Source organism: Loxodonta africana, chromosome 26, assembly GCF_030014295.1.
Source record: "Loxodonta africana isolate mLoxAfr1 chromosome 26, mLoxAfr1.hap2, whole genome shotgun sequence".
Classification (NCBI taxonomy): Eukaryota; Metazoa; Chordata; class Mammalia; order Proboscidea; family Elephantidae; genus Loxodonta; species Loxodonta africana.
In genome coordinates, this window is record NC_087367.1 from 38,454,100 (window position 1) to 38,468,276 (window position 14,177).

Here is a 14,177-nt window from a genome sequence, read left to right on the forward strand (position 1 = left end):
AATTTATATATATTATATAATAATATAATATTGGTTAATGGCAACTCCATCCTTCTAGTTGTTCAAGCCCACATCCTTAAGGTCATCCTTGACTCCTCTCTTTGTCTCATGTTCAACATTTAATTTTTTTTTTCAAAATGTTTCCAGAAGCTAAACAAAGGGTGGTTTCCTTCCTCACAATTTAGAGTAAAAACAAAGACCCTTCCCTTTATCTGTTGTGCTTCTTTCTGTGCACCCAGACCAGCAAATAGAATGTTTCACCAAAATAACTAGCTAATAAATTATACATTTAACTGGCACAGTGGAATTCTAGTAAATCACTTGCCTCTGGGCTGATGTGCCCATTTAGTCTTGTATAAAAATGGTTGAACTACGTGTGTTATTGTTTGTTTGTTTTATAGGCCTGTCTAATCTTTGCCTGACAGGTGAACCTTAGGAGTGACTTCAGTACTAAGATAAAAGGGCATCCAGGGGCCATTCTCTGAGGGTTTCTCCAATCTCAGTCAGACCAGTAAGCCTGGTCGTGTGTGTGTGTGTGTGTGCGCCCTTTATTGTGATCCCTGTCAAAGAAGTCAGTGGTGGTAGCTGGGCACCATCTAGTTGTGCTGGACCCAGTCTGGTGGAGGCTGTGGTACTTGTGGTCCATTAGTCCTTTGGACTAATCTTTCGTCGTGTCTTTGGTTTTCTTCGTTCTCCCTTGCTCCAGACAGAGTGGGACCATTAGACATATCTTAGATAGCCACTCAAAAGCCTTTTAAGACCCAGATGCTACTCACCAAAGTAGAATGTAGAACATTTTGTTTATAAACTGTTTTGCCAATTGAGCTAGATATCCCCTGAGATTACACAGATTACTCTTTATGCTAATTTTTTTTTTTCCATTCAGGATGCTGCCTTATGGCTGTTTAGCAACAGGAGATCGCTCTGGCCTGATTGAAGTTGTGAGCACCTCTGAAACAATTGCCGACATTCAGCTGAACAGTAGCAATGTGGCAGCTGCTGCAGCCTTCAACAAAGATGCCCTTCTGAACTGGCTTAAAGAATACAATTCAGGGTTAGTTTATTCTGTTTGATTATCATTGTTCTTTACAAACAGCTAAAGAAATAACTATTCTTCCAATAAGAATCAGCAGTGTCTTAAAGGAAATATTAGTGTTGTTTATTTATTGCTTCATTTTAGGCCAGATCAAAATGACACACATACCTTACTAAAGACTTACAGATGGTTAGTATTGAATTCAACTTTATCTACATCAAATTTTAGAGCCCTGCAGTATAAAATTACTATCTAAGAATTTATTTTTAAAATAACATATTGAAGTTTTTAAGTACATTAGCTTCTATAATTATGTGAATGTATGAACTTCAGCAAGTTTTGAATAGATTAATTTTGTCTGATAGAAGTAAATGAGTTTGTAGACTGTAATCTTTAAAAAAGACAGTGCTTGGAATTGTGTTATTTATGGTTATAGCGTTAGAAAAGCACTAATATGCAGAAATTTAAGAAATTCACAGTGGGAGTGAAAAAGCCCTATAAGAACTTTTGGCCAAAGTCTTCTAAGTAAGACTCAGATTTTATCATTGGGAAGATTCAGGGACTTGTATGTGTGGGAATCAGTTTCCATATTTTGATAAGTCTTATCTCTAAAGGGTCTGTTTTACTCATTTCTAGTTGAAGTCAGTGGTTTAAATGATTACAGCTTAACTTACGTAACTCTTAAACATGGAGTTCTGGTCTGAGGTCAAACCTTACAAAAATGTTCCTAAGCCTCAGCATCATCCAGCGAAGCCCATGGTCTTCTCTCATTACTGTAGGCGTGAGCCCCCGCCCCTGCCACTGACATGCAGCTCCCAGGACATAGGAGTTTGAATGGTTGAGGCAGAGTTACCTAATGTCTTTGATGCCAGCCTGCTGCCTCTTCAGTCCTGCCCCTGAGGTGATCATGCTCACTCCCTTGGCCGATCCAGCATGTTCTGCTCATATGATTTTGGCAGCTCTGTGCTACAGTTCTCCTCACAATTCAGAAGGAAACAGTTCTCCTCACAGTTCAAAAAGAGATGTGGATTGAGTCTCATCCCCCACATTTGGAGGCTGAAAATATTTGTTGCTTCTACTTTTTCTCTTGTTTAGGGATGATCTGGACCGAGCTATTGAGGAGTTTACCCTGTCCTGTGCTGGCTACTGTGTAGCTTCTTATGTCCTTGGGATTGGTGACAGACATAGTGACAACATCATGGTCAAGAAAACTGGCCAGGTGAGCTGCTCCCTGACATCTCCCAGAGTCCTTAGTGGTGCCATTACATACAGCATAATCTCTAGTGAAACTCAAGCAGAGTCTTTAGTGATTCTCAGAATAATTTCTTTGTCTTTCCTTAAGTTTTCCACCACCACTCACTTCATATACCATGTGTTTCATATATTTGCTTGTTTGTTTAAAGTTAGGTGGTAAGCATTTATTTAAAATATTTTTGCAGTTATTTGTAAGTGACCTATTCTTTCAATATAAAAATTAAGAGTAGAGGAGCAGTTTATGTGCTGGATTTATGAACTTTACAGAAGATGAGCAGTGCTAAAAAAATTTGAGATGAATCCTACTTGAGCCATTTTCTCTTTTAGAACATCAAACTTAATCATAGCTGGGAGTAGGGAGAAAATTCGTATGAATAATATCATTTTAGGGAAGGCTATTTATAAAGAAGTTCTTAGTTTTCAAATGAAAAAGTCTCATTTTCCAGAATAGTTTATTTTTGTCTATAAAGTCATATTAAACAAAGGCAAATGAGATATTTTCAGTAATTTTTAAGCATAGCCACCCTTGGAATTCCCTGCAACTAGATGCATAAAAAAAAAAAAAAAAATAGATGCATACCAGAATGAAAATTCCTGGGTCCATGTGCAAATACTGGCTCTAGGTGGGACCCAGAATTTTGTACCTCCTGGGGAGATTTGAATAGCTCTGGCTTGGCCTTTGAGAATTTGCCCAGGTCATAAGTACCAAAGTGATCTGCCCAGCAGTACACCCTTTCCCTTTCAGTGTTAGGCCCAGCCCTTTTGAAGGCCCTGTTCGAACCTTATATCCATACTTAAAAGGATTCCCTCAGACTTCTGGTTAATCAGATTGAACACATAGGTTTATCAAGACTCTTTTCCTGACACCCCTCTAAAATGATAGTAAGGAGAAAACGTTTATAAACCCAAGAAGACCAAGATAATTGGAAAAGAGGCCATGGTGAATGCAAGACATCAACAGATTTGGGGGATGGTAGAAAACAAGATGGAGAAGTGACAGTGACTTAGCAAAGCTGGGAAAATGGAAACCTGAGTATTTGTAGAGGGGTGTGGTAGTCCAAGAAAAGCTCTAGACTAGAAGCACCAGGTACTGCTGAAGGTGGGGATAAAGAGGCTGAAAACAGGATGGATTGGCAGTTTATATATGAAGCGTTTAGGTGCTCAAGTCCTTTTACCAAGAAGGAGATGGAAGGTTTATTCTCTGAAGAAATTAATTCTCCTCTCCTGACCCAAGGATACCAGGTTCCACAGAGGGAAAGGTACCATATTAAAAAGGAGGATAAAGTGAAAGTTGGCAAACTAAATACTACGATCCCCAGCCACTTCTGCATGCTTTGTCCAGTAACACTGGCAGCTGGATGTTTATCCCATTTTCAGCAAGAGACTAGATGAGTCTTACCAAGAAGATCTGATTGGTTCCAGTGAAAAGACCTTGACAGTTGAGGTCTCTCCTAGTCCACTCTGCAAGGAAGCCCACCAGTCAACAAGCCTACCATGTACATGGCCAGTTAAGGATTACCAGAAATTTGAAGGAAGCTGCCATCATGAAAGATAGAGACAAAAATAAGCAAAGTGGCAAAAAAGAAAGAAAAAAAAGAACTCTAGGAAAACAGTGTGACTGAAGTAAATAGAAGATGATTTAAAAATTTAAAGAAAACACTGCATCTATGAGATAATAAGTTTCTAATTTTTAAAAAAATTAGTCAATATAAAGACTTCCTGGAAATTAATAGAAACAAATACAAAGTTAAAATAGAAACAGTGTAAATAAAGAGTAGTTAATATTTATTGAACTCATGACAGGCAAAGTTCTAAGTGCTTTATGCATGTTAACTTCTTCAATCCTCACAGCCTTACAGAGGTGAGAAAATTGATGCACAGGGAACGAACACACCAGATTTATATCCCAGAAATTTGGCTCAGAAACAAAAGAGGAAGGGACTTACCAAGCAAATAATATAAAAATGTTTCTCAGAGCTGACATCCATGAATGTCCAGTCAAAAGAGTATAAAAGTTTCTTATAGTATGAAAAAGACCCTCACTAAGCCCTTCACCATGCGATTTTAATGCATTAGGCATCAAGAGAAGGTCTTAAAAATTTCCCAGAGACACAGCAGGTCACACACCAGGATTCAGAAGTCAGAATGACACTTGGCTTCATAATAGCATCACTGGAAATTGTAAGATGGTGAAAGTTTGCCTTCATGATTTTGAGGGAAAATGATTTCTAATCTAGAATTTTATAACCAAACTATCAATCAAGTATAAAGGTCAAATAAAGACATTTTCAAACACACAAGGTCTCAAAAGCTGTACCTCCTCTGCATCTTCTGTCAGAAGGCTGCCAGAATAAAGACATCCACCAAAACAAGGTTCTGAATCAGTAGTTCCCAAGTGAGGTTATTTTGTGTTCTCCACTCCACCACCACCACCCCTCCTGCCCACTATATTTGTCAGTATTCTGAAGACAGTTTTTGGTGGCCATCACTGAAGGCTGTGTTACTGGCATCTAGTTAGTAGAGACCAAGCATGTGACTGAACATCCTCTAGTGCAAAGTACAGTCCTCCACAGCAAAGAGCTATAGGCCCCAAATGCCAGTAGTGCCCAGGTCTGAGTACAAGGGGAATGTGATGTGGGAGGCAGGGAAGCAGGGAGTCCGAGCAAGAGAGGAGTGAAGGGAGCTCTCAGGACAGTGGCTCAGCAGCAGGCTTAGAGAGCAGCTCGCCTGGATAGAAACAGAGAGATTGTCTAACCATGTGGAAAATAATTTTCAAAGAGATATTTTGATCTTGAGGAGAGTGTGGGAAGAATTGATGATAGGGTTCTAGAATACTAATCGCCCCACCAAAAAAAAAAAAAACAAAACACTGTTTTGCCCAGGAAAAAAAAAAGAAAAGATGAACAACAAAGGAAATGTAATCATAGTATACCACATGACTCAGCTTTGAAATATATTTACATGATCTGAACAGTATAAATACTGAATATTGGTTTAACTAGAAATTATGACATAACATGCTATATTGTATAACATTACATTAGCACGAGATTGCTAAATCCTTCTATAATAGGAGTAGTAATCTAAAATTAAGAAGTAAAAAAAAAAGCACAAACATATTTAGAAAAATAGAGGCAAACACCAGGGAAAACAGGTAAATGAGTGGGGAGAAGTTACCTATAAGCAGCAGCACTCAAGTTGAGGGAGCCGACAGGGCAAGGAAGTATTCTTTTGTTATGTAGAACTATTTGACCTTTTTTCTTTTTAATCAGATATGTTTATTATTTGGATGCCTTTTCTTTTTTAAAGATTTCCCTTTCCTACTGGGTATATGCAGTTTAATTTTAGGGCTATCGTTTAGGATAAAAGACCTATGAATGTTAGAAACACCCTTCCCAAGTGGCCTATGGGCTGTGAAAACAGAACGGCTCAGGTGAAGGTGGGCATAGGTTATGGGCTTCTAGGACTGCTGAGAGATTGCCCTTCTACTTGGAACACATTAGAAAAACGAAATTAAATCTCATTTGTTCCAGCTCTTCCACATTGACTTTGGACATATTCTTGGAAACTTCAAGTCTAAATTTGGCATTAAAAGGGAGCGAGTGCCTTTTATACTTACCTATGATTTCATTCATGTCATTCAACAAGGAAAAACAGGAAACACAGAAAAGTTTGGCCGGTGAGTGTTGTCCTCATGTCAAGGCTAAACTCATCTACCAGTTTGTCATCTGACCAGCTGGACTAGCATTTCCTATGCTGTGGTGTATTTGAATCTGGGAGGTATACAATTTGCTAATAAGATACTTCGGGGGATAGTTGCCTGTCAGATCCCCGTGCTGGTTCAGAAATGTACAGGGAGGAGAAACAAGAATGCTAGAATGAAATAAGATACTGTGTTTTATTCTAATAGTATTCTAGCTTTTGCCTGTTTCAGAAAATTCTCTGAAACTTTTAAGACATTTGCTAGTGAGATGCTGAGACAACAGGCATGTTTCTGTCATTCTATGTGGAATATGGTAAAGGAACCAGGGTTCAGGAGGTGGGGAGGAGACTTTGTAATCTCTGATCTATGCCTTACTACCTGTATGTTCTCAAGCACATTACTAGTCTTTCTGTCTTTGTTTCTTCATCTTAAAATGGGGACAAAAATAATTATGATGATGATTAGAGATACATGATGTGGTTGATACATACCATACACTTAACAAATGATCGCCGTTATCTAGTCCTACCTGGGCTTCTGCAGAATATACCTCTGTGTGTCCAGTTTTCTCTTTGGCAAAATAAGGGAGATATGATTGTATGGTCCAAGAAGGACCATCTTCAAGAGGAGAGAGGAATGGCAAGATGAAAGTCAGTGCAAAAGCTCTGATGTTGTTGGGTGGTGGGTGGTCATTAACGAAATTAGTTTCCATAGTCAGGCCCCAAAATCTAGATGTACATTCAGAAATCAGCTTGGATTATAATTATCACTTATTTTATAATCTGCTCTTGTGTCTCATAGAATTGAAAAGCTAAAGTATAATGTTGCCTTCTGGCATAGTTTTTTTTTTTTTTTTAGCATACAGTTTTAGTTTTGCTTTTGAAAAAGATGAGTGATTTTAGAAAGCCTGAATTATTTTATATGTTTTAGTCCTTGGACAGTTTTCAAAGAAATAAAAATCAGAAATGAAACTTTAGCTCAGTAGAATCTTTCCAGCCCATTAGTAGAAAGTCTAGATATGTCCCTCTTGTTTTCTTTGATGAAATGTGCTGTCCCCTCCAACACTGTGTTCATGTGATTTGCTGCATCAACTAGGTTCCGCCAGTGTTGTGAGGATGCATATCTGATCTTACGACGGCATGGGAGTCTCTTCATCACTCTGTTTGCACTGATGTTGACTGCAGGGCTTCCTGAGCTCACATCAGTCAAGGATATACAGTATCTCAAGGTATAAACCCCTTTTTTTTTGTACATTGGACACTGTGGATGTGAAGCTCAGGTCTAGCTGCCTCTTTTATTCAAATGCCCAAAGGAAGTGGAAGAAAGTCATTTACTCTGAGATAGTTCTTAGCCAGGAGGAAACAATCTGGGAAGTTCATATGAGGGAGCAATTTTGAAAGAGAACCTTGTAACCCAGATGATTTCCTGTCAGTAAAAGGAGCATAAAGAAGGCTGGTGTTGGGCAGCAACCTTCCTACTCATACACTGGAATAACAGGGATTAGAAGCTGCTTGGCACCATGCTTTTCAACAACCTGCTTTTTACTTGCCAGGGTCTTAGTGGGTCTTGAGTCATTGGATTCAGATCATAGCAGCAAGCAACTTGAGTAGGTGTTTTATAGTAGTCATAAATTTATTTCATCTTCAAAAACCCTTTAGGAGAAGTCACCCTACCTTGATGTTAAATAAGAACATGTGTACATTGCCTGATGGGAGGCTGGGAGGTGAGGCTGAGCCATTTGCACATAGTGACACCCACACATCCCTATGGATCATATATAAAATCAGACTTTTTTCCTTCATTTTTAGGATTCTCTTGCCTTAGGGAAGAGTGAAGAAGAAGCACTCAAACAATTCAAGCAAAAATTTGATGAGGCACTCAGGGAAAGCTGGACTACTAAAGTAAACTGGATGGCCCACACAGTTCGGAAAGACTACAGATCTTAACCATCAGCCTTTGCTCTTAATATATTTGTTGGTTTCATTTAGTTTTCATTTTGCACTTGCACTAAATTGAACATGACCCTGCCAGAGATGTTATAAAGGGAATGAAATCCTGGAATTCAGTTAAAAGAAGATCAAGGCATTCCACAGAACTTAACCTGAAAAGTCCCTGATGATCACCCTTCGCTTATTGAATGCTTGATCGAGACTCATCATGAAAAATGTCAACATTATGGATAATCACTTCCTGCTGATTTTGCACTCCAAGGAATGCTACTAGAGATTTTTTTCCTTATTATAATTATTTTTTAAGTGTTTGGTACTTTTACAGAAAGATGTAAATACTTCTTTTCAGTATTGTGACCAAGTGTTATCACTCAGCCAACTTATCCACAAACTGGGGCTGGTAGCTTTCCAAGCAAGGCTTAAAAGAAAGGTATTTTTCTTCCTTTTTTTAAATGTATAAGCTACAAATTATGGTATAATTTGAAATTATGATTATTTTTCAAAAGAAATGTTTTGAATCGGTGGAAACTTGTTGATTTTTTCCTAATACTTATCTACCATGATAGCATCATTCCACCCAGACTTACTGAAAATCTACTGTTGAGGCAAATATTATTTATACACACACATATAGATAGATACAGATATATCTAATATATATCTATATAGGTATATGTAGATATATATAATATACACATATATATGTATGCTGCATATATATTTATAAAATTTCTCGTGAGAGTTCTATGTAAAAAAAGTGTTTCTTTGGTTTTCTTCAGCCTCAGTTTTAAAGTTTTACAAAAAATACAGCTTTTCTTTAAAGTTACCTTTCAGTTAACTGTGTGATCCAGTTCTTCCAGCTGCTTCTGTAATGAGGCACATATTAATACAGTTTTTACATGGTTATCTATGAAAGAGTTCATAGAGCCTAATACTTGAGCAAATGTATTCAAGAAAGAAAGCAAATGAAAAGGAACCTATTTATGGAATAAACTCCAGATCTAAAATCCAGCGTTTTATTAAAATGCCAGCAGTTCTTACTGTATTTATTAAAACTTGTATTAATGTGATTTTTCAAGGATATTCAAATTGAAATGGTTTTATGCTACTTGGCATTCTTTAATTTATTTGTTGAGGTACCATGTATTTAGGGTGCTAGATGGCAAATAATGTTAATATGTGCAATAGGAGCTACTGGTTTGAATGTGTAAATGAATGCCCTTTCTGAGTACTGGCAACATCCAAAGAATATTGGGAGCTCTCAGTCCTCAATGATGTGGAAAAGAGAACTGAGTATTTGCCCTGTGACTGAGTTTTCTATAGAAATTTTATTAAAAAATTGTTTAAATTTGTTGTCCTTAAAATTTTCAGTCAAATAAATGGGTGAGCTGGTTTAGCTGCTCTTGGGAAGTGTGGGCCTCTTACTTATGGGTAACACAGGCCTTTGGACCTTGGCACTGGGACTCCAAGAAATGACCAAGTCAGTAGATAAACCTGTCTCAGAAGTAAGCTGAGGTTTCTTCCCCAATTTCTCTCCTTGCTTCCCAGCCCCATCAAGCACAGTGTGTGGCGCCCCTTAGACTTTGATAGAGTCTGCAGGGAGAGGTTTCCCATGCCTTTGGGAGGTATCCTAAGGTCTGGGATAATGCCCCTTCAGTTCCTCAACCCTCAAGTCAAGGCCAAACCACAGCCACTTTGGAAGTCTGGTCTAGACTCATTGTGAGTTCCAGGAATAGGAATGAACAAGGATGGGTTTGTTCAGGGATCTTTGTCCAAGGGCAGGTTATAGGTTTGGAGAGAGGTGACCATTGCCAGGCAGAAGTGGATACCACTGTTGTCAGAACAGTTTCCTCAGCCCAAAGAGGGACATGATGAGTTTATGCCAAACCAGTGAATGTGAATGACTTCAGGAGCACAAAAAGGGAGTAACTTTCTATGTGTGTCCCCAGGCAGTGCTGGGTCTGAGCTTGACCCCCTCTTCCCCCACCTCTGCCATGCTCTGTGTTGTTGTTAGGTGCTGTCCAGTCAATTCCAGCTTCACAGTCATTGCTCTGCTTGAGCCCATAGTTGCAGCCACTGTGTCTCTCCATCTTGGTGAAGGTTTTCCTCTCTTTTGTTGACTATCTGCTTTATCAACCATTGCGTCCTTTTCCAGGGACTGGTTCCTCCTGATAATGTTTCCAAAGTATGTGAGACAAAGTCTTGAAATTCTCACTTCTACGGAGCATTTTGGCTTCTTCCAATACAGGTTTGTACATTCTTCTGGCAGTCCATGGTATATTCAGTATTCTTCACCAACACCACAATTCAAATGCATCAATTCTTCAGCCCTTCTTACTCATTGTCCAAGTTTCCCATGCGTATGAGGCGACTGAAGACACCATGGCTTGGGCCAGGTGCACCTTAGTCCTCAAAATAACATCTTTGCTTTTTAACACTTTAGAGAGGTCTTTTCCAGCAGATTTGTCCAGTGCAGTATGTCATTTTGATTTCTTGACTGCTGCTTCCATGGGCGTTGATGGTGGATTCAAGTAAAATGAAATCCTTGACAACTTCCATCTCTTCTCCATTTATCATGATGTTGCTTATTGGTCCTGTTGTGAGGATTTTTGTTTTCTTTATGTTGAGGTGCAATCCATACTGAAGGCTGTACGTAGTCTTTGATCTTTATCAGTAAGTGGTTCAAGTCCTCTTTACCTTCAGGAAGCAAGTCTCTGTCATCTGCATATAGCAGGTTGTTAATGAGTCTTCCTCTAATCCTGATGCTGCCTTCTTCCTCGTATAGTCAGTCCAGCATCTCCCATTATTTGTTCAGCATACAGGTTGAATAGATATGGTGAAAAGATAAAACCCTGATGCACACCTTTCCTGATTTTAAACCACACAGTATCCCCTTGTTCTGTGAGAATGCCTCTTGGTCTATGTACAGGTTCCTCATGAGCACATTAATTGTGTTCTGGAATTCCCATTCTTTGCAGTGTTATCCATAATTTGTTATGATCCACACAGTTGAATGCCTTTGCATAGTCAATAAAACATAAGTTAAAATCTTTTTGGTATTCTATGCTTTCAGCCAAGATCAATCTGACATCAGCAATGATAATCCCTCGTTGCGCGTCCTCTTCTGAATCCAGCTTGAATTTTTGGCAGTTCACTGTCGATGTACTGCTGCAGCTGCTTTTCAGTGATCTTCAGCAAAATTTTACTTGCATGCAATATTAATGATATGGTTTGATAATTTCCACATTCTGTTGGATCACCTTTCTTTGGTATGGGCACAAATATGGAGTTCTTCCAGTCGATTGACCAGGTAGCTGTCTTCCAAATTTGTTGGCATAGACAAGTAAGCACTTCCAGTGGTAAATCTGTTTGTTGAAACATCTGTATTGGTATTCCATCAATTCCCGGAGCCCTTTTTTCAACAATGCCTTCAGTGTAGTTTGGACTTCTTCCTTCAATACAGTCGGTTCTTCATCCTATGATACTTCCTGAAATGGTTGAACATCGACCAGTTCTTTTTGGTATAGTGACTGTATTCATTCCATCTTCTTTTTATTTACTTTTATTTTGTGCTTTAGTGAAAGTTTACAGTGCACATTAGTTTCTCATTAAAAATTTATACACATTGTTTTGTAACATTGATTGCAATACCTACAATGTGTCAGCACTCTTCCCCCTTTCCATTTACACCCCCAGGGTTCCCTGTGTACATTTGTCCAGTTTTCCTGTCCCTTTCTTTCCTGCCTTCTCTTTGCTTTTGTGCAGGTATTGCCCATTTGTTCTCTGATGGATTGAATTTTGTCCCCCAAAAATGTGTCAACCTGGCTAGGTCATGATTCCCAGTATTGTGTGGTTGTCCCCCATTTTGTGATCTGACGTAATTGTCCTGTGTGCTGTAAATCCTAACCTCTATGATTTTAACGAGACAGGACTAGAGGCAGTTATATTAATGAGGCAGGACACAATCTATAGGAGTAGGTTGTGTCTTGAGCCAATCTTTTCTGAGATTTGAAGGAGAGAAGCCAGCAGAGAGAAGAGGTACTTCATTACCACCAAGCAAGAAGAGCCAGGAGTGGAGCATGTCCTTCTGACGTGGGGTCCCTGTACAAAGAAGCTTCTAGACCAGGGGAATATTGATGACAAGAACCTTCCCCCAGAGCCAACAGAAAGAGAAAGCCTGCCCCTGGAGCTGGCGCCCTGAATTTGGACTTATAGCTTCTTAAACTGAGAGAATAAATCTTTGTTAAAGCCATCCACTTGTGCTATTTCTGTTATAGTAGCACTAGATAATTAAGACAGTCTTGTATGCTTGATTGAACTAATAAGTACATTCCTCACATGTATTATTGTTTCTTTTATATGCCTGTCTAGTCTTTGGCTAAAAGGCAGGCATCAGGAAGGTCTTCAGTTCTGAGTTAGCAGAGTATCCAGGGACCATAGTCTCAGGGGGGTCCTCCAGTCTTTGTAAGACCAGTAGGTCTACTTTCTATGTGTGTGAATTTGAACTTTGTTCTACATTTTTCTCCTGCTCTGCCTAGGACCCTATATTGTGATTCTTGTCAGAGCGGTCAGTGATGGTAGCAGGTCACAATCTAATTTTTCTGGGCTCAGGCTGGTGGAGGGTGTGGTTCATGGGGTCCATTAGTCCTTTGGACTAATATTTTCCTTGCGCCTTTGGTTTTCTTCATTCTCCTTTGCTCCAAACTGGATGGGACCAATAGATATATCTTACATGGCTGCTCACAAGTTTTTAAGACCCCAGACACTACTCACCAAAATAGGATGTAGAACATTTATATGCCAGTTGACCTAAATGTCCCCCGAGACCATGGTCCACAGCCCTCAGTCCCTCAAGGTGTTTGGAGTGTCTAGGAAGCTTCTATGGCTTTCCTTTAGTAAGTTGTACTGACTTCCCTATACTGTGTGTCTTTCCCTTCACCAAAGTTAACACTTACCTACTATCTAGTTAGGGATTTCCCTTCCTCACCCCTCCCGTCCCTCGTAACCATCAAAGATTTTTTTTTTTTTCTGTGTGTAAGCCTTTTCTTGGATTTTTATAGTAGTGGTTTCATACAGTATTTATCCTTTTGTGATTGACGTATTTCACTCTACATAATGCCCTCCAGATTCATCCATGTTGTGAGATGTTTTACAGATTCATCATCATTCTTTATTGTTGCATGGTATTCCATTGTGTGTATGTACCATAATTTGTTTATCCATTCATCTGTTGATGGGCACTTAGGTTGTTTCCATCTTCTTGCTATTGTGAATAATGCTGCAGTGAACATGGGTCCTTCCATCTTCTTTTGATACTTCCTGCATCATTCAATATTTTGCCCACAGAGTCCTTCAGTATTGCAACTCAAGGCTCGAATTTTTTCTTCAGTTTTTGCCAAGCTGTTTTCGCCTTTTGGTTCTCTAACTCCAGGTCTTTGCACATATTATTATAGTACTTTGTCTTCTCAAGCGGCCCTTTGAAATCTTTTCAGCTCTTCTACTTCATTTCTTCCATTCACTTTAGCTACTCTACTTTCAAGAGCAAATTTCAGAGTTTCTTCTGACACCCATTTTGGTCTTTTCTTTGTTTCCTGTTTTTTTAATGACCTTTTGCTTTCTTCATGTATGATGTCCTTGATGTCATTCCACAACTTGTCTGGTCTTCGATTATTAGCATTCAATATGTCAAATCTATTCTTGAGATGGTCTTTAAATTCAGGTAGGATATACTCAAGGTCGTATATTGGTTCTTGTGGACTTGTTTAATTTTCTTCATCTTAAACTTGCATGTGAGCAACTGATGGTCTGTTCTACAGTCAGCTCTAACGTTGTAGTGGATCTAATTCCTGTATATTCCTCCAATGAGGTCCACGTGTATAGTCACTGTTTATGTTGTTGAAAAAAAGTATTTGCAATGCTGAAGTTGTTGGTCTTGCCAAATTCTGTCATGTGATCTCCAGCATCATTTCTATCACCAAGGCCTTATTTTCCAATTCTGATCCTTCCTCTTTGTTTCCAACTTTCACATTCCAATCACCAGTAATTATCAATGCATCTTGAGTGCGTTCTTGATCAATTTAAGACTGCAGAACTTGGTCAAAATCTTCCGTTTCTTTATCTTTGGCATTAGTGGTTGGTGCATAAATTTGAATAATAGTCGTATTAACTGGCATTCTTTGTATGCATATGAATATTATCCTATCAATGACAGTGTTTTACTTCAGGTAGCTCTTAA

General features: G+C 38.9%; 2 protein-coding genes across 5 annotated transcripts in view; one reads left to right on the top strand and one right to left on the bottom strand.

Moving 5' to 3' along the window:
• The window catches only part of PIK3CB (phosphatidylinositol-4,5-bisphosphate 3-kinase catalytic subunit beta), a 205,861-nt gene extending 196,571 nt beyond the window's left edge, over window positions 1–9,290 (top strand). For all 4 annotated transcript variants that reach the window (XM_064277249.1, XM_064277248.1, XM_023538797.2 and 1 more), the window contains 5 exons: window positions 887–1,054; window positions 2,132–2,255; window positions 5,824–5,969; window positions 7,089–7,221; window positions 7,802–9,290. In XM_064277249.1, coding sequence (XP_064133319.1) covers window positions 887–1,054; window positions 2,132–2,255; window positions 5,824–5,969; window positions 7,089–7,221; window positions 7,802–7,939 — 709 coding nt within the window. In that variant the 3' untranslated portion in view covers window positions 7,940–9,290. The remainder of the gene's footprint in view (window positions 1–886; window positions 1,055–2,131; window positions 2,256–5,823; window positions 5,970–7,088; window positions 7,222–7,801) is intronic.
• The window catches only part of FAIM (Fas apoptotic inhibitory molecule), a 136,479-nt gene that overhangs the window by 43,725 nt on the left and 78,577 nt on the right, over window positions 1–14,177 (bottom strand). The window lies entirely within an intron of this gene.